The sequence below is a fragment of the Myzus persicae genome, unplaced genomic scaffold (assembly GCF_001856785.1).
Source record: "Myzus persicae strain clone G006 unplaced genomic scaffold, MPER_G0061.0, whole genome shotgun sequence".
Lineage (NCBI taxonomy): Eukaryota > Metazoa > Arthropoda > Insecta > Hemiptera > Aphididae > Myzus > Myzus persicae.
Genome location: NW_019103900.1, coordinates 454,359 through 474,556, shown reverse-complemented (window position 1 = coordinate 474,556; position 20,198 = coordinate 454,359). Strand labels below are relative to the sequence as shown.

At 27.8% G+C, this 20,198-nt stretch overlaps 1 protein-coding gene across 1 annotated transcript; it reads right to left on the bottom strand.

The window, feature by feature from the left end:
- Window positions 1-9,122: 9,122 nt before the first annotated feature.
- Window positions 9,123-19,972, bottom strand: LOC111036109 (cathepsin D-like). The gene is made up of 9 exons (XM_022318010.1): window positions 19,777-19,972; window positions 19,524-19,650; window positions 18,707-18,833; window positions 18,488-18,597; window positions 15,845-16,047; window positions 13,029-13,151; window positions 11,419-11,584; window positions 9,545-9,637; window positions 9,123-9,464 (listed from the first exon to the last, which is right to left on the bottom strand). The coding sequence occupies exons 1-9, from the start codon at window positions 19,854-19,856 to the stop codon at window positions 9,312-9,314; spliced, it is 1,182 nt and encodes a 393-aa protein (XP_022173702.1). The 5' UTR covers window positions 19,857-19,972; the 3' UTR covers window positions 9,123-9,311.
- Window positions 19,973-20,198: the final 226 nt, after the last annotated feature.

The window sequence follows — 20,198 nt, the reverse complement described above, 5'->3', positions numbered from 1 at the left end:
ACGAAGTCTCTTCGGAAATAATATTATGTAAAATGAAGCGCCTTTCTTTAAATTTATAGGTCTTCTGAGAATTTTACAATCGACATGAATCATTTTAAGAAAAACAGCAAATAGTTTATATTTACTGACATCGTTTGTTGAACTTATCGAAGTAATTGTAGAGCCCATTTTATACTTCAGACGAACCCAGTACATCAAACGCATGAAAAACTGTAAGTTACGGACGGACAAGCTAGGATGTCGATAATAATAATAATAATAATAATAATAATAATAATAATAATAATAATAATAATAATAATAATAATAATAATAATAATAATAATAATACTAATAATAATACGAAGAAGAAGATAAAAAAAACATGAAAAGTAGTAGGAACACGTGCCACTTAATTTTTAAAAAGAGGGATACACTTAGTCTGAACTGAAAAGATGCCCAAAATTAGCAATTTACAGTCGACTTTGGAATTGAAAAAGTCAAGTATTTCCAGTTTATTTAACGGAAGACATAACCGTAATACCCTCTTAGTAGTATGGGTGGATGATTTTCTTTTTGGCCGATAAAACCACTAAAGAATAATATTTTGCATTGTTTCTATCTTCATTTATTATTATTTTTTTTCATACATATCGTGTATAAAGAATACATTTTGTTCAATTGAAAGTCATCGTTTATTTTTATGTTTATGAAAAAAAAGATATATACATTCGATATTTGCATAATTGAACGCAGTTCGGAAGCCGGCAAAACAAAACAGTCTGGTCTCGAGCGTAAAAATATGGATCCATCTAACCATGAAATTCCACGTTGCTTTGTATGAATACGAATGACGAGGATAATACAGACAATTCAAGCGAATTAATAAGTACAAAAAAAATTGTATAAAACAAATAACTTAATATATTATATGCGTGAAATAAACTAACCGTAGGTTTTTTTACAAAAAATCGAGTAACATGAGGTGGATTATTATTGTCATCGACTTTATGTTTTAATTTCAATATTCTGATTGTGGCTTATGTAAAGGTAACTAATAAAGAATTCACCACATTTATTTTTAGTCAAATAATGTAACGTAGTTTTTTTTATTAAAACATATTTATAACATTTCATAACCTATTTTATTTTGAAAGGTAATTTTTCGGAACTTTTTTTATGTACAAGTTGTGAAAACATACTACTTGATTATTAAATCTCCATTCTAGTAATTAAATTAAATTTTGTTTTGTCATGATTATTTTTTCTTACATAAAGTACAAAATCATTCCAATTGATGGTTGGCATAATTCAGCTATTGAAATAGCTAAAGAAAAACTTAAATGTACAACTGAAGTATCGAATATAATACCTATTGATTATTTATGAATATAAGTTATAAAATAAATAAATATAATATAAAAAAAAGAAAATACAAACACTTAAAAAATATTTAAAACTTAAAGAAATTAAAATCTTTGTTTCATTGAAACGAAAAATAACTCAAACATAATCAATACAAATAAGATGACCTACCTTTTAAATTGTTTTAAGTATCACGCCATTTATTCATTGTTCTTTTAAACTGTTTTAAATGTCAGTCTTTTGTTTATAATATTATTATTATTGTAATTATGTTTATGTACTCTGGATACGTTTAGTGGTAGAAATGAAAATAACGAACGATGTATTGTTAAAGTATGTTCATTTAATAAACGGATTTTACAAAAATAAAAATTACAAAAAAATATTGGTAAGTATTTACTAAGTTTAATGTTTATAGTTTATGATATGAACCTACAATTATTAATAATTACTACTGAAATCAAATATGAAATCTGCAGTCTTAGTTTCAATCTACTTTTTTACAGAATTATACTCATCTATTTAACGAAGAGCATAGATAAAGTTAAAAAAAAAAGATTGAATCTTGCCAGCGGCAAAAGAAGTTTATATTGAACAAGTTTTATACCACAAATCAAACGAAATAAAAAATTGCACTCAGTACAATAAATTAAGTTATGGAAATTGTTAATTTAACGTTCAAAAGAATTATTTATCGAACTTTTGAAACCACTATTAGTCTACTACGCGTATAATATCATCGCGGAATAGAATTTTTATCCATTAAACAAGGAATAAAGCCTAATAGTCAATTAGTGTCATTACGAAGATCAAAGGATCTAAATCAAAGTATATTAGCTGCTCGATCAGAGATTATACCAAGACTGTAATAACGGTGGTAGGACGGTCCACATCCTTCAAAGTATTTTTATTGAAAAATAATTTATTGTAACAAGTGAAAGTCTTGAGTGGCATCAGGTGGATTGATTATTGGTGTCAAAATTATATTTTAATTTCAATAAATTATAACTAATAACGAATTAAATACATTCATTTTTCGTTACATTATGTAACATACAACATACTTTTTTGTGTTAAAAATGTTTATTTCAATTTTTTAGGTACCTGTTTTTTTAAGAAAAAAATTACAAAATTGGTTTTTGTATAAGTTGGAAAACAATATAATTGAACTTTCAATGCTAGAGTATATATGTTTGTTATATCATTTTATCACGGTAGTAGTACCTCATGAAGATTTGAAACATAAATATTTTTTCTAACCTAAAATATAAAATCATCAAAAACGATAATAGACATAATTCAACTATTTCAATATTTACATGTCATTAAAAAATAACGTACGAGTCTTCTGTGAGTAGATTATCAGGGAATAGAATTTTTTTTTTTATTGAACAAAAAACATCGGCTATTGGTCCATTAGATCTTAATTATGCATTTAATTTAATATCAAAATTTAGTCTTAATTATACACACTGATGTCCTTTAGGAAGTTGATGTTTGATAGAAGATCTGCAAATTATAGGGCTCCATTTAACCGGTATAATATATTGGTATGTAGTGTTTCATTTTTGAGTTTGCGTACGTTAAACATTCCTCGATTATGTGATCGATGGTGAACTCTACGCCGCATGATTCACATATGTGAGGATCTGTTCTAGCCACGAGGTGATCGGGTGTTACGAAGGTGTGGAAAATTCTCAGGCCTTTTAAATTAATGGTTTCATCTTTCCTGTTTAGGCCTGAGATTTGTCATACTTGGATATTGGAATAGAATTGTTGTTCATTGAACAAAGTGGAAGGCTATAGGTCAATTATCAGTGTCATTACGACGATCATAGGATTTAAATAATTAAAGCAGTATATTAGCATTCGATCAAAAACTAAAGTAGGCGTATTACATGAGTGACAATTAGTTTTATCAAAAAAAAGAACTCAATGTCACTACTGCGAGTCAAGTGGAAAGACAAATCTTCTAAACATCCTATTCGCGTTGTTCATAGATCGTCGTAGGTATACGCAACGTGGGTAGATCGATGCGAATCACATTTTTTTTCACTCCATCGTCTGGCAAACACCTCTAGGAGTATTAAACTCATGTGATCTTGATTATTGAGATCTTGACGGTGCTCTTGTGTGAAAAGCCCGCAGGAAGCTTCTCATCAGCGGCAGTTGTCGAGGTTGTAGAGCGCACTCTTTTTGACGTCGAGACGGTTCTCGGATAAATTCAATAATTTTACCACCGGCATTTCGGTAGGTATAACATTGTAACGTGGGTAGGCTGAGGAAAAAATATGGACACGGTGCGGTGCAAAGCTATGCAACAAAAATGTGTATTCTATTTATAGCCATAATGCACGTTAGTTAACGGGAAAGATTTATGACGAGTAGGCTTATACTCTGTATGCGTTCTCTATACAAATATATCGTATAATAATATGCGACGCATTCGTTCGGATGGATTTCGATGCGTACATGCAAACGGAATACTATTTATCATAATTTATTTTATTTCGTGTTTAAACTCGCGCATCTACAGCGTATATAATATTTACTAACGATGTCTTTAGGCATGCCTAAATAGTACGGTGCGTGGTAGGTAAGGTAGGTATTTAATAATAACATCCGAGCCGAACGTGGGTGTGTACAACAAATAGGTAATCAGATTATTCGCAATGTACGCGCCGAGAAAATTATAAAGTATTTAATATTTATTTATGCGCAGGGACTTATGCTTTTGGCTCTATTATACTCGAACAACAGTTATTATTTAAAGTTACAATATTAAATACGTTTAAAAATTATATATAACGAGCGATTTCACAGAAACATACATTTTTTGTCTCGTTTTTGTCAAAACGTTATTAGAATAAATACATTTATAAATTTGTAAAAAAAAAACTTGATTCAAAAAATTTAATAAAAAACGCCAATCATCGAAAGCCTTTAAATCATTTAATAATCTTCGATTGTAAACAGTAATAATTACAAATGTAAGCAATACTTGAGGAAGAACTTACACAGTATTTTTTTATTTTTGTAATAAGTGTTTCGTGATTTAGACGACGTGATGATAGAATGTCTATCTCAAGTATAATATTTTGTTAAAATATACATGGATAGTAGTAATATTGTTATGCATAATATAACTAAGTGAAGTGTAGGTACATTTGACAAATTAAAAATAAAAGTGAAAATGTGAAATAAAAGGCATTCAAGCATATTGTTCGTGAAGTGTAGACACATTTGTTTTATTAAAACTTACACTCTGAAACACGACACACCAAACATCCGAGTATAAAAAGACGAACCCATTATTATATATTTACATAAACACGCATGTTGCACGATTATTTACGTTTAAATACTCCACGATTGTGTTGCGATCATATTATGCGATCATATACGGGGAGATTGACTGGAAAACGATACCAGTCATGGCTAGTATATATTCTATAAGAATGATTTACCAAAATCGCTAACCAGCGTTTTCCATTTCAATAATGTAGTTATTCAAACCCTAATTTAATACTTTTTTTAAACTTAGATATAAATACAATATTTTTGAATTTTGAGGTCTTCGTACTACTATTAAGAGATGTCCTGTAGATATACAAATTACAAACTTGAGTTTTTAAAACGGTACTCTCTTCCACCTTGTAATATAAAATATTTAGAGAATTATTTTTAGGTATCAACATTTTGACGTATCAAAATCCAAATCAAACGACTAGTTTTTGAGATATTATTAAAGTTCCAACGTATACCTAAGTCTGCGGTAAAGAGTTAAAAATTAAAGTGATTAATATTAATCTATAGACATTAATAAATAATAATTTGTCAAAATTGTCTAAGTAAAATATAATACTTAATAGAAAGTAATTGTAGATCCAAGGGCACTTATATTTTATATTTTTATAAATCCATTTTTAAGAACAATTATTGTTTGAATTCACACTTTAAAACTGAGAAACTACTAGTTCTAGCTTAAATTTAAAAGATTCTTACTTATGTCAACATTTTGAAAAATACTATCCACTAAATAATTTACAGTAAAAAAACCTCGTTCTCATTTGAAAACTAAATTAAGTGTCGCCACACTAGGACATTCTTTAAGTTGCGGTACTAAAAATCAAGGATTCGAAAAAGTGGTCTTCAAGTATATTTAAATACTCCAACGATCAGATTTTGAACTAGTTAATTAACAGCAAATAGGGTGGGGGGAGGGGTGAGAAATAATGAACTTGTTTGGTAAATCGATTTAGCATTATGCAGATGCCTAGCCACCAGGGTATTGCTGACTTCATCCCTACACATCAGAACTGTTAAATCAGTGCAACTGAAATACTGCAACACTGATTCGTCGGCAACAGAACCGAACTACGGTGACATCGTTTCCGGACTTGTTGGTTATTAAAATCGCAGTGTTGAATAACTGTTCGCATAATATCATATACTGATTATAGTTAGTCGCCGATAGTGCGCTCGACTGGCCGTCATATTTAATTATATAACACCGGTAGTCGTGGCCAGTGTAGGTATCTATATTATATAATACCGCATGGTTGAATATTGTCAATATGAATTCTAATGGTTATGATTATTTTCAACGAAAACTAGACAGTCCGATGTTGTAGACGTCATATTATGAATGTATTGTTTGAGTGTAGCCACCGTGTGATACGCAGTGTATGCGATATCGAATTGGATTCCAATAGTTATTATACCGCATGTCATTCGAGCGTGTAACCATTGTAGGTATACGAACATTGAATATTATCCTAAAGTATGTGTACGTATTTTGGAAATGGGGCGTCAAAAATAATATAGCCGAGTCACGATAACTCGGATATTGAGAAGAATAAAAAAAAATTCTAGTTACATACTTCAAACTCAATTTAAAAATAATTTTTAAAAAAATTCGATCTATCAAAACTCGACTGTAATACTTTATAAGTTAAATTATTAAAGTATTATACAAGTACTTCGCCATTTATTGTAACATTTACTGTTAGGAGAAAAGTCGGAATCCAACACAACAACAATAAAAAAAGTAACAAAACCCTATTTTGGCAACTCATTCGCACAACATGCAGATCAACAGTGGTGTCTGACTACCGACCTCCTGTCGCGTACCTAATTAATTGTAAAAGGTGCCGTAATATATTGGGCGTGTAAGCATGATGAGTTAACCGATATTTTTTTGGTTTTTTTCGTTTGGTGTTTATGTGTTTCCAGTGTAATAATTACTATAAAATTGATAAAATATGGATACTGGCACTTAGGTACATTTCGGTATGCATATCACATATATTTATTTCGTCGTTATATCTAGGTGATACTCTCATAACCAATATTTTTATGTAGTACGAATGATTTGGTCGTTTTTTCCAATGATTGTGGTAGAGATACGTAGTCTAATATGGTTCTCATTATCACCACTTTTCTTCGTACATTGAAACATTCTTTCTTCTTTTATCTCCGAGTTCACTGCTATCATAAAGCCCCTCGTGTCCTCGTCAACGACTTTAATAAATAAAGGTCAATTAAAATTATCTGTATATTTGCACATCTTCCCATCAATATTGTTATTGTTTTATTTCAATTTATAAGCTAATAACATGATAAGATTCAAAATTGTATATTCTTATCCACGTTAAATCACTTTATCTAAATATTTGTACTTACCTATTATACTACTTCATTACTATCTACCTATATTATGTTCATGTATTTTATTTGTGGCAAACTGTGTGCATCTCTTGGTACTACTTTAGTTGTGGAGCTATAGTAGTTTATAGTAGTAGCTAGTAAAAACAAATTAATGAAAAAAATATGGTCCACATATTGAATAATAATACATGCAACACAATGTTTAATCGAACCTAACCTAACTGTATTAAAAAGTAACTATTGCCATTTTGTTCGATTGTCTACTATTTTCGTCACAAGTATTATAAATAATTTATTGCTCACGGCACGACCTTTATTTAAGTTTTGGTTTTATACAAAATATTTAATATTAATTATCATCTTTTCATTTTACAGTCACTGAACTATTTATTCAAAAAAACTCTTTATGTTTTAATCAACTTTAAAAATACGTTTTGTTTATACAGACGCTGTGAAAATCAGAGGAATATAAAATAAATGCATCATAATGATGTCCTTATTAGCTGCATGGTCAAGAAATATGAAATATAATTAATAACTTTTCAAATGTTCCGATGGTCAAGATACTAAACGACCCTCACGTATCTAAAATTCAATAATACAATTCTATGCTTAAGTAAAATTACGTGAATTAATTTTGTTACGAACGAGCTAATATTGTGCCGGATGAGAAACAACCATCCGTTTTTCTCGGAAAAAGGGGAACGTAAATACCTCACAATTTTTTTTTGTTTTGCACGGATGAAAAAATATATATTTATGTATTCCGCGAACATTTGTTGTTGTTGTAATAAGTGATTGTGGCATTCTTTTTTTTTACGTCTAAACAGGTCAAACTAATAAAAAAAAAGTTTCACAAAAGTGTAGTACACGTATAAAATAAATGAAAATAAACGTTTGTTCACACAAAAAGCTTTTTCTCGGGTCAAATATTATAAATTAGAATAAGTTTTCAAGTTTGAATTATCGTTATACGACATTATTCTTACTTGTCCTAAGTAATTTTCTTTTGAAAAGTTTGTTTTGAATACTAAATTATGTACAATCTATCGATATTTCCATAAACGACGAAATCAGACCCATTTTAAATCAAACCGTTATTGCCAGTATGAAATATACAATATGTATATCTGGATTCTGCTCGGATCATCGAAAAAATTATAGTAAAATTATACTGATAATAATAGCAACTGCTTTGTTTTTACCGAAGAATTCGGGATATTATAATAATGCGCTTACAATTACACTTGTTTTTTTCAAATCAAGTTATCGAGTGATCGTTGAATATATTATATTGGTACCTGCTCAACAGAACAATTTCAAAATGGGTATAATAATATAAAGCAAATATTAAAAAGTCACCGAAGCAGATGGTGTACCCAGATGTCGCCAATCTTAAATTTCCCTAGCATCGTCTACAACGTGCATTTAAATATAAGATAATATTATATAACGTGTGTAAAAAGTTTAGACTGTTTATGACTCCAAAAAAGCGGGTGTTTTCGCTATTCGCACCATTATCCCGTTACTTCAAGATTCAACTACCTCGCTTCTATCCGTCTTGTATATTTATCAATCGTAAAGTGTTGATGTATAATAAAGTGTACGCGTTCTATGTGTGTGTGAGCATGGGTTTCAAGTTGTACCGATGCATAACATGATTAAAAGTTACTAAACTGAAATTGAATAAAAATGAATTCGTTTTTTTATGACATACATTTTATTTGATTGGCCTTGTAGATTATTTCTAACACTAAATTAAAATCGTTTGAAAATAAAAAATTCAGCTGTGAATAATTAATATTAATGAAACAATATTGTTTCGTTTATGCGAATGAAGTACTTTAATATTCATGTCAAATTATAATCGATACGTTTACATTCAACATAGATAAACTTCAGATATTTTCCGGATATAATTATTTAAAATTTGACTGGGAATTATTTACATTTTACATTATTTTGTACGTCTTCACCAGACAATATAATATACAATATTAACAATTTCTTTTGAAAGTTGTTACTATCAATCGCCAAGGAGCATATTATTTTGTGCTATATGAATTTATTTCGAGTTCACCAAGTTCAAAAAATAATAATATCTTATATTAACTGTTTATTTATAAATGTATAATTAAATGTAAAATTTATCTTACAATCAATATGTTTGGTACTAGATATTCAATATTAATGTGCTAATATGAAATACAATTCAAATAAAGGTATGTAATATATAGGCACCTACATAGTTGTGACTATGGTTCATGCCATTTTGATGTTTAAAAATTGTGTTCTTTCTATCCTAAATTAGCAATTCCGACTCTATTGTTTTCCAAATCAAACGTAGTGTAAACACTTGACAAAAATCCACCCCCTAATGACCAAAGTCCATCGGATAATCCGGAGTCACAAAACGCCGATATGCAAACAGTTCCGTTTTCATTCTCCATCTAAACAGTATGGCATTTAAATTTTTTTTTAAATCTGGTCGAAACATTAAAGATTGTTATATTATGTGTATTTTACTTACTTTTTGGATGTAATGTCTTCCACTAATACGAAAATCTCGAGAACCTATGTTGATAGTGATTTTTGGCAACTTGTTCACTTTTGAACACGGTACCTTTAAATATAAGTATGTATGATCATTTATATCAAATAAGTTAATGTGGTCAAGACTTTAAAGTTTTGTCAATATTGTCAATTTTGTATACAAAATGTACTAGTGTGCGTACAACGCCTATCGTTATTAGTAACATTTACATGACGTATTAAACAAACGCCACGAACAATATCGGGTTTTTCGGCTTAAAGTGCTTTGTTGCTTTTATAAATGATCCATCACAGATTGATAGTTAATGAAAATTGATCAATTAATAGGGTAATAATTCTAAAAACTGTTTTAATTGGTCATTTAGTTGTTATTTTTTTCTTTAGGATTACTTTACAGCTTTTTAATTTACCTATTTATTATTTATTTTAAGTTTTAAGATGTTGGGATCATAAAATCAAATTTAGTGGAGGTTTAATTCTAGGATACAGTGTGATTTATCAAGCATGCTCTTTCCCATTTTTGTCCTTTAAATAGTACATACATTTAGATTCTGATTTTTAGAATTTTTAATTATAGTAGAACTTCGATTATCCGAACGCCAATCAACCGGACGTAAAATTAACCGGACGAAAAAAAAGATTGGTCTTTTGATGACTCGTGAATCGTGATTAATCGTAATCGTATTTCGCCGTTTCGTTTTCATTTAAATATAATACTAAAATGATTTGTTAATTTTTAAAAATTAAAAACTATATTACATACACATAACATTCGATATGTCATATGCCAAATCATCTGTATATTTGCTTATCCGGGCCACCCTTGACATTAATTAGTCCGGATAGTCGGAATTCTACTGGTACTTATATCTGAAGACCAAATTTTTCCGATTTCTTCGAAAATGTTGAGGTATCTAAATCGAAATTCTAATGAGTAGTTTCTGGGTCGTTAAATTATTTATACTAAGGGTTGTAACCCTTGAAAACGGTTTTTAAAAAAATGAATACTAAATGTAGATTAAATGTAGTATTTATTAAACTTGGATCATTTTTACAAATTATTTATATTGATAAGTCAATAGTTTTTTCAGACTGTCTAAGCTTATTATATAGGTACTTAAAATATTACTTAAGACATATTACCCTGAGTACACAACGTTATATAACTCAAAAACTACTATTTTGAATTTTGATTAAAGTATATCAAAATTCTCAAAAAAAATATTTGTTTAACTATTAAAAATAAAAATAAATTATTAAGAAATTATTTGAAAAAAAAAAACAGAAGTTTGTATTATCACAGGTTGAAAATATAGTTGTACAAAATATTCCAATAATTAAAAAATGTCTTGTGTATTATAATGTGTATTTTAAAATAGTAATGTTAATATATTATGCATAAATTAAGCACAGAAATATTGTGAGCATGATTTAGAAATTATCCCGTATATAATAAATTATAAGTTTATATTATTATACTATGCAAGAAATCAAAACATATTTAAAGATAGTATACAATTTTTTATCATTAGAGTAGTATCAGTATCGCGGACAAAATAAAGGCATGTTTTGGTACACAATAATATCTGTTTGCAATCCAGTTTTATTTATATTCAAAACATGCCAAGTATTATATTATTTTCATGTTTTTATCAGGGAAGCGTTTCGTCTTATCCACGAGTAATGTGATATGAGTAAATATAATTGGTTAAGAGGAATTCTAATCTCAATGTCTTTGTTTTATGAATATGTTAGCATCTCATCGAAAACGGATCAGCACTAAATAAACGAAACGTTAACTATAGGGATTATAGACGACTCCCCAAAAATGAAATTTTTAATTATAATTACCTCGTATCTGTTGTATAAATACTTAGTAGCTTCTATTATATTGTTTATTTTTAGTACGTATTCGTTAGGCACTCCGATTGAGTTCGAGCTCGTATCCAATATCACTTGGCATCCTTGATTACCACAAAATTTCTCTGAATTTGTTTTGTTTTGCTGTATTGAAAACCTAAATTTATTTACAACATTAAAATTATATAATGTTATAATATGATTATAATCATAGACTAGGTATTCAATTAAAAAATGCGGGTAAGTAGATGTCGTGCTGTTGCACAGTAGGTTACAAGTGGGTCACTATTATGGATGGTGTCAAATTTACTGATACACCATTGTACACGAAAAACAATTCTGAGCAAAAACGGGCTGTCAACCTATATTATTACTTAGTATATTTGTTTATATTATTGTGATTTAAGTAATTAATTTTATTACTAGGCATTAGTACTCCAGTAGGTTAAATTAATTTTTGCCAAAACAATTTCATTTTAAATATCATTCTGTATATTAAATATAATAATATCACCTAAAAGTACCGATGAATAAAATGTTTAACAAAATAACATAAATCATTGTTCTTGGTTATTATATATGTAACTTCGACCAAATTTGAACATACAAAAAACAGTGCCAATGATTTTTTATTATTTTTTAACTGTTGTTGTAACAATATATCAAGAAACTTATATAAAATGTTCAAGCTCTTTGTCCCAGCAAATAACATTTTTTTCACAGAACAAAAAAATTGAAAAAAAAGCTGAAAATGTCAGTGAACAGCTGAAAATGAGTCAAAATATTTTGAACATTTTTCAAGTATAGGAAATGATAAAATAAATGTTTTTTGTGAATTTTAAGTAAATAAAGTTGTTAATTTTTTTAATTGCAACAAAATAAGAAAATCGTTAAACGAGGTATCGGCGGGTTACCAGTGTTACAAAACTTGAACTTCAAACTCTCATGACAATTAAATTGACTTTCTAGATGACATTTTTTTTCAATAGAAGTAAAAAAACTTGGGAGGAATCATGTATACAAGTCTCAAATCTGTTATTTTAAAAGAAATTTTTTTATGAATTTCTAACTTAAGATAATTCGCACATTTTCGTGATTTTCACTTATTTTGTTAAAATTGAAATTCAGACTCTCGTAAAACAATGATTGTGGATTTAAGCTCATTTTTTCTTAATTTCAATGAACAATAAGTTATAAGGAACATTTTATCACTTATTAATTTTTTTTAAGTTGTATGTTTATAATAGTTACTAACATTTTTAAACCATTGTAGTAGTCTCCATATTTTCCAAACCTATTGTCATAAGTACACTAAGTTTAATAACACAAAAACTACTTGTTTTGAATTTCGATTTACATTCATTCGATATTTTTGAAAAGGCATCTAATTCTTCATCACTTACAGGAAAAAAAATAGTTGAACAGTGTATATAATATCTGTGGCTTTAAACCAGTATGATGTTGAATTTATTGTATTGTGTTTGATGTGTGTATTGTGTATACAATGTACGAATAATATGAATAAAAAAATAAAAAATAAATATACGATTTGTCTGAGTCCTGTAAAAGCTGATTTTTTTTTATTGAGTAGAATTACTTACTGATTCATTTGAATTTGCCAGTATTTTTTTGTTGTTACAGGTACATAGGTTATTTCACCTTTAATGTGTTTTGGTTCGATTCCACCAAGAAATATTATTCCTCCTTTATTTGTATTCGCGTCCCTGTTGAAATACAATTATAATTGTATAAAGTATAAAATATATTAATACTAGAGTTTGATAGCTACATTTTTTATTCAAAAGGTTACTGATTCAGAAACAACTCATATCTGCAATTATTATCACTTTTTTCTACAATTTAATTTGTATTTTCCGGACACATATTATTATAGCTTTACATTATTCATATTTGATAAGTGTTAGCATATTCTATAATTCATAGGTAACTAACATCTATTGAAGCTTTACATTATGAATAATAAATATAGAAATAGTGGTTTACCAGACATGCTCACCACCTATATTCTTCTTTAGTTATACGTTCAATGAAATTCTGATTTTTAGAATTTTCAAGCATATTCACAAATAAAATCAAATATTTTTAGAAATAGAAGTATGCGTTCCATTTGCATTCCATTTAAGAAATGAATTTCCTGTTTCAGTACATAATTTACTTTTCTAATGAGAACTGTCCTTTTTAAAGTAAATTATTCTTAAGCAGATGATTTTTTTTTTAATAAATATGTTGAACGTTGATGTGTGTAAATTTAATTTTGAACAAAAAAAAAGTATTAAGAGATATGATTTTTAATAACATACCTTTGAACATTTTGAAAGACAAAATTAGAATAAATGTATTATTAAAAGCAATATCCGAGGTGTGCGTGTTCGGGGAATCGCCCTATTTATGTGCAATTACATTTTGTGAACTGCTTGAATATTAATATATTTTATTTTTTATAAAGTAATATTTTCTTAAAGTTTTATTTAGTATTTATACGTTTTTATATTTTAATCTTCATACTATTTATATCAATGTATTCATATTTCTAATGCATATATTATTATACAACTGATCTATTATAATTTTCTTGGAGAAATTGTCCAACTAGCCTCTGGCAATGAATATACAAGAGAAAAATCGTTAGTGATTTATGCCTGTTTGTGGCTCTAACTGAATTTTCGACTTCAAAGGGCAATGCCATACGAAAATAATGTAATAATGTGGAACATACTCACAATGTGTACATATATTAATAACCTATTAATATTACACAACATCAATTGATTTACAATATTATTCACCAAATCTCAATGTAAATCATGGTACTAAAACAATATTTAAATTAAAACTTTTATCAACTATTTTATAAAACTTAAACATATTTTATTATGTTAGGAAATATAAACTCGCATTCAATGGGTTCAATATAATATTACATACTATAATACATTATTATTTTTTCTATTCATACCAAGTAAATATAAACAAATCTACCAAGGCTTATTTAGGTACTCTCTACTCTAATAAATTCTACCAAGCTTAACTGAAAATTCCATGCTTCCCGACTCTTAATTCGGATTCTGTCAAACCACTCAACAATACACCAAGTGCAAGGAGTTTTAGATGCAATTTCTTATGCACTTAAAAAAATATCTTATTGCACATGTCGATTCCTTAATATATCATATGCATATTGCATTTTACAGGGTATTGCACCACGGGCTCTTGTTCAAACTAAAAAAAAGTGTTTGCATTCAGTCTAATTTCAATAAATCTTATATTTCTGATGGATATTTTAGTATAGTAATCGTTTCAGCAAAGACTCTAAAATATCCAATACTTGGAAAAAAAGATTTGGAATGATTTTTCATGCATTTAACTAATACGTAGTTTCTTTTTCTTGTGAAGAAACATATTGGACTTTCATTCACTTTTTAGAGGAACTTGAAAGATATTAATTGCTTATTTATTCTTATGACATAGGGAATTTAAACAATTTTTAGAGCAAACCTTTTTATGATTTGTATTTTGATTTTAATGATGTATTTAAACCTAAATACGGCAATGAACAATAATACTGACAAATTTTACTAAATGGTGAGTCAATAATGGTTTTTTTTATCAGTAACTTTTATGAAATAAACAATAATCAAACATTTTAAAAACAAAAAAACTACATAATTAAACAATATATCACTGCAATAATTATATTCAAACAATCAATTATCAAACTATTGAGGAGCTAAAAACGTTCTTTATTTAGAAACGAAAGGACCTAAAGTTCGTATGTTGAAGTCAGGAACGAGAAACTATTCAGTTCCTTATAACAATATGAACATGGACGTGAACTAATTACTTTTTAACATGAACTTTCCAAGCACTGAGTATATCCAAAATCTCCGCTTGTGTTGCTCATGGTGCTATTCTATCCCTTTACTCCATAATATCTATACTTTTGATCAACCCATCACGCTACAGAAGTTGGGTGCCGACTGCGCTGATAACAAGGCTATAATCTCCGAAAACCCTGACTTCATTATCGTTTCTCGCCAGCTTCAAAACCACCCCAGTGAAAGACTGCACAAAACGAAGGCTCAAAATAATTCAATCGAAATTTGCAAACACACCACATTTACTTTCAGAATTTTGTTCCTTGCCCTGCTGCATTCAAATTCAGAATTCTAATGTCGCAATCAGTACACCTACTTGTTTTAAATTTTCGATTACATCCACTCAAAATTATGCCAACTACTTACATGCATTTAAATTTCTAAATTAGCACAACAATGAGTTATAACTTATAATATTTTTGTTGTTACTCACACTCATATTTTGTAAAATCTTTTTCCACTATATTATTGCTATGTATCTTGCGTATTTAAATTTATATCAAACACAATTTGTTTCTTACCGATTCATATATACTGAGAAGATTGGTTTCAAAATTTTTTTATCCTCCAGTAACTTATAAAAAAATGGTTGGGTTGTCGTTCTAGCTAAGGTGTTGTATCCTAAACCAATTAACCCATCGGCGTGCATCATTTGATATTGCGGAACGCTCGGTATCTCACTGATTGAAGCAAATATTAAATCACTTACATTTAAATGACCCATCTAAAAAAATATAATATCTATATTAATTGAAAATTAAACCCTAATTGTCACCCTATAGGTATTCGGAAACTTCGAAAAATAGTAATGAGCTGTATCATAAATAAATAATAATAATACTGTAATAGGTATAATTAATAATAATATTATTACTACACTCGAAACTATTTAAAGCGTTCCAATTATTATATTTATAAATTATAATTTAACTAATGCGTTAGAAATCTGATTAATTCCTAAACATTATCCATCCTAGATAAAGCAATACATTATAAAAGCATAGAACTGACGAATAAATTATTACTAACATAATATTATTATAATTTATTGATGTACCTATATAAAATAATTTTAGTCTCAAAACTATTATAGTTTTAAATACATCGTATTATTAATATTTAAACATTACTAACTTAACGATAAATTAATAGTGCCATGAATCATGAAAAAATCTCCAAAAGCCGGAATCAATCAAATAAACATTTAGTTTATTTAATTATTGAGAAAAATAAAATGAAAATGAAAAATCAGAGAAAGTCACTCTGCTGAAAAGAAGGAGTTTTTTACACCATAATTGAGTAAATTCTATGATAAATAATTGGTTATGAAAAACGTCTGTGAGTGCAATCGGTTGTCAGCATCCATTTGTATGAACATTTTAAAATACAATTCTATATTTATCATAAGATCTCATCGATCATTATTAATAACTTTTGATTCAATACCGAGTAACCACAGAATGATAATAATGTAATTACATAGGTCTGTTTTACAATATGCAAAATTAATCGAAATATTTTAGAAAAATTAAATTTTTTAATGCAAATATTAATTAATTTGTTGATGAACGGTTATAAGCCCTTCGAAAACGTATATTGAATAATAATAAAAACAAAAGTCGAAAGATGATGATAATTAATGATAATCTCCGATTTGGTAAGAAGATGTACTTTGTTATATTATGTGTATACAAAAAATTGTGAATACGTAATATGTGTTTATGAGATTTTCGTTCCTGTCAGAAAATTGTACTAGGAATCTCGTATTACATATTTAAATTGTGTATCCAGTATCCAGCCTTAAAATGGTATTCAATACATAAAAAACTAAAAATATTCGAACATTTCAAATTAGTCTGAATATTAAGAAAAAAGAATATTTTGTATTGAAAATTACAATTTAAGTAAAAGTGCTGAATATTTAAGTTTCTATGATGAATCATTTTTGAATAGTATGAAAATAACTTACAGCGCTTATTTTAGCACAAATATGTCGTAAAAATATTAACTTACAAAAACGAAAAAAAATGTGTGGCTTTATTCCAAACTTGTTTATTATTTCTAAAAAAATAAAAATCCTGTTTTAAATTCACAAGTTCTTTTTACAAAACGAAAATCGTATCATATCGTATATTATCGTATACATACATTAAAAAAAAAAAAAACGAAAAATAATCTGAGAATATCTCAAATATTTCAAAATATATTTGGAAATTGTAATCATGCATACGATATGCTAGAAAAAAACATTAGATGAAATAGTTCAGGTTTTAAATTTTTTTATTTTTGAATCACATCAAAGAAACTTTATAGGTTTTATAGAACGTTTTTAATTAAATTTGTTTTGTAAATAATTTTGAAAAGAACCGGGAATTATTTTGTTCATTTCTTCCAAGTTATAATCTATATTATTATTTCCAATTATCTACCATAAATCGCAATTAATGTTTAAAATAAAATACTTTTTACTGCTCAAAAAGGAAGTGACAGAAAAAAAAACATTACCTAACCTAACCTAACCAATACATAATTCATCACTCCACGCTGTATCTAAAAAATTCAAAAATTCAAACTCAACTAGTGAAAGATAATTTACCAAGTTTGAACTAAATAATAATATTTTTTTCTTCATCTTCATACTTGTCTTGCTCGTACTAAATGTGCAGACTTTGGAGAACGGAGATGTAGTTAATTTCTATTAAAATACCTAAGCTATCGCATATTATGGTACAATCAGATTTTGACGAGGTTTAGGGATTTAACTTTAGGTCATGCACCTAAATAATTACCTACCTAATAATTTTCACGGTGACACTTCGACCACCAAGGTTTATTAATCAATTTACGATAAAATAAAGAATAATATTGACAGTCCAAACACTTTAAGCTATCGAGTTTAAACAACGCAATTTATCATAATTTCAAGGTGATTTGGGGCGTGGCGAGTGGAAAAATCGTAAAATAAAATAATATGGTCATCCGTTCATTAATTAATTTGTTATAATATTTATTATACTTTTTAACTTCCACATAATATTTAATTTCTGTTACGCATTATTATTCAGCATAATGACACAGGTATTATGACTTGGAAGCAATATGGCATTGGGTATTCCATCATACATTCATAATTATTTTAATATGTCTTAATCATAACTTCTTACCACAACGGTGTCGCATGTTAAATTTCCTACTAATCCGTCCACATTAAACGGCGCTGGATCGATATACTTGTGAGACGACGAAACATCCGGATCATACAAGTGTTTAGCGACTTTGAGAAACATAATATTGTATAAAAAGAACACCAAAACATTATTATAAGTAGATTTAAAATATTACTTATTAAATAATATTATATGAATCAAGTATTGAGGACTTACAGCAAATCGGATACATTTTTCTTGAACATAGTTTTGACGGTAACCACATGTCGCCCCATGTAGTGTCAAAAATCATAGTGAATTGCTGTCCCGGCTTGCCCACTAATATGTTTGCATAGTATTCACTCTAATCAATCAAAATTTAATCCGAATATATTTTTTTTTTTAGCAGCAGTCAAAAAAAAAAAACTTTTGAATTTTCAACGTTTTATGCTATGACATCAGAATTAAACAAATGAATCATAAATAATTACAATATATTATTATAATGTACACATGTAAAGATTCATAACATATTTCAATTTTTGAAAATAAGCTAATATTATGATATAGTTAATGATGAAGACACATTTTGCATACTATTATACTAATTTGTATAGTAATATAATTAGACTTGTTCGTATTCTTCTTATAATACTAAAAAATATTACTATTCGATAATATTATTTTACCGACGAATAAGAAGCAATAATTGTTTGGACATTATAAAATCTTTTTGTAATTTTATTCGTTGTAAAGTATTTTTCAAAGAATTATTTTATAAAACTATAATAATATCACAAAAATAATTTAAGATTTCGAAATTATAGTAAACTGTATTATAGCGCAAGCTATTTACATTTTTAATTTAGGTTTGCCAACATCATCTTTATATTAAAACAATTAATGCAGTTCAAAAGTAATTAAGAAAACAATTTTATTTATATTCTCCGATTTATATTTTTAACGCAACTTCAGAAATTATTTCATTTTTACATTATTCTGTATTAAATATTGCACTTTAATTTGTTTCGTAACAATGCGTAGTAACACTTACGTCTAAATATTTGTATAGTGTGATATTTTCATTCGTCGGGTGAGTTTTTTGAATATTCAATTTCCTCGTGTACTGGGGATCTTTAATTAACATCTCCAACGGTGATTTTCGTCTAACTAATGGTATGCTAAAAAAATAAAACTCTTTTTTACTTGAGTGCTTTTTAGGTACTTTATTGGTGCGGTTCTATGTTCTAAACGAAATAAACTGATTCATTTAATATTATAATAAAAAATATTGTTATAAATATTACCGATAGACGTTAGTTTCGACTTTTTCAGTGGTGATACAAAACACATTATAGAAAACTACAAACAACAATAATCTGTACATCGTAATTAATTTATGATTATTATTTTATATTTTTTTTTACACAGTACGAAAAACCCGAAGAAATGAGTACAGTTTGATAGTTAAAAATGATATGATGGTATAATAATATTCTGAACCGATCGGTACCCGTGGAATAGTGTGTTTCTGACAAAATATCAATGTAGATTAGCATAATTAGAAAGATCGGTGGTTCTCAAACTGTGCACAGTTGAGCATAAGAGTTCCAAAAGAGTGATCAAGTGATTCCATAGACAGACGAAGATATCAAAATGTAATATTATTAATTGTAGTGTAATAGTCATCACTTATCATATTTTTTTTTTACTAATGTTCCTATTTTTT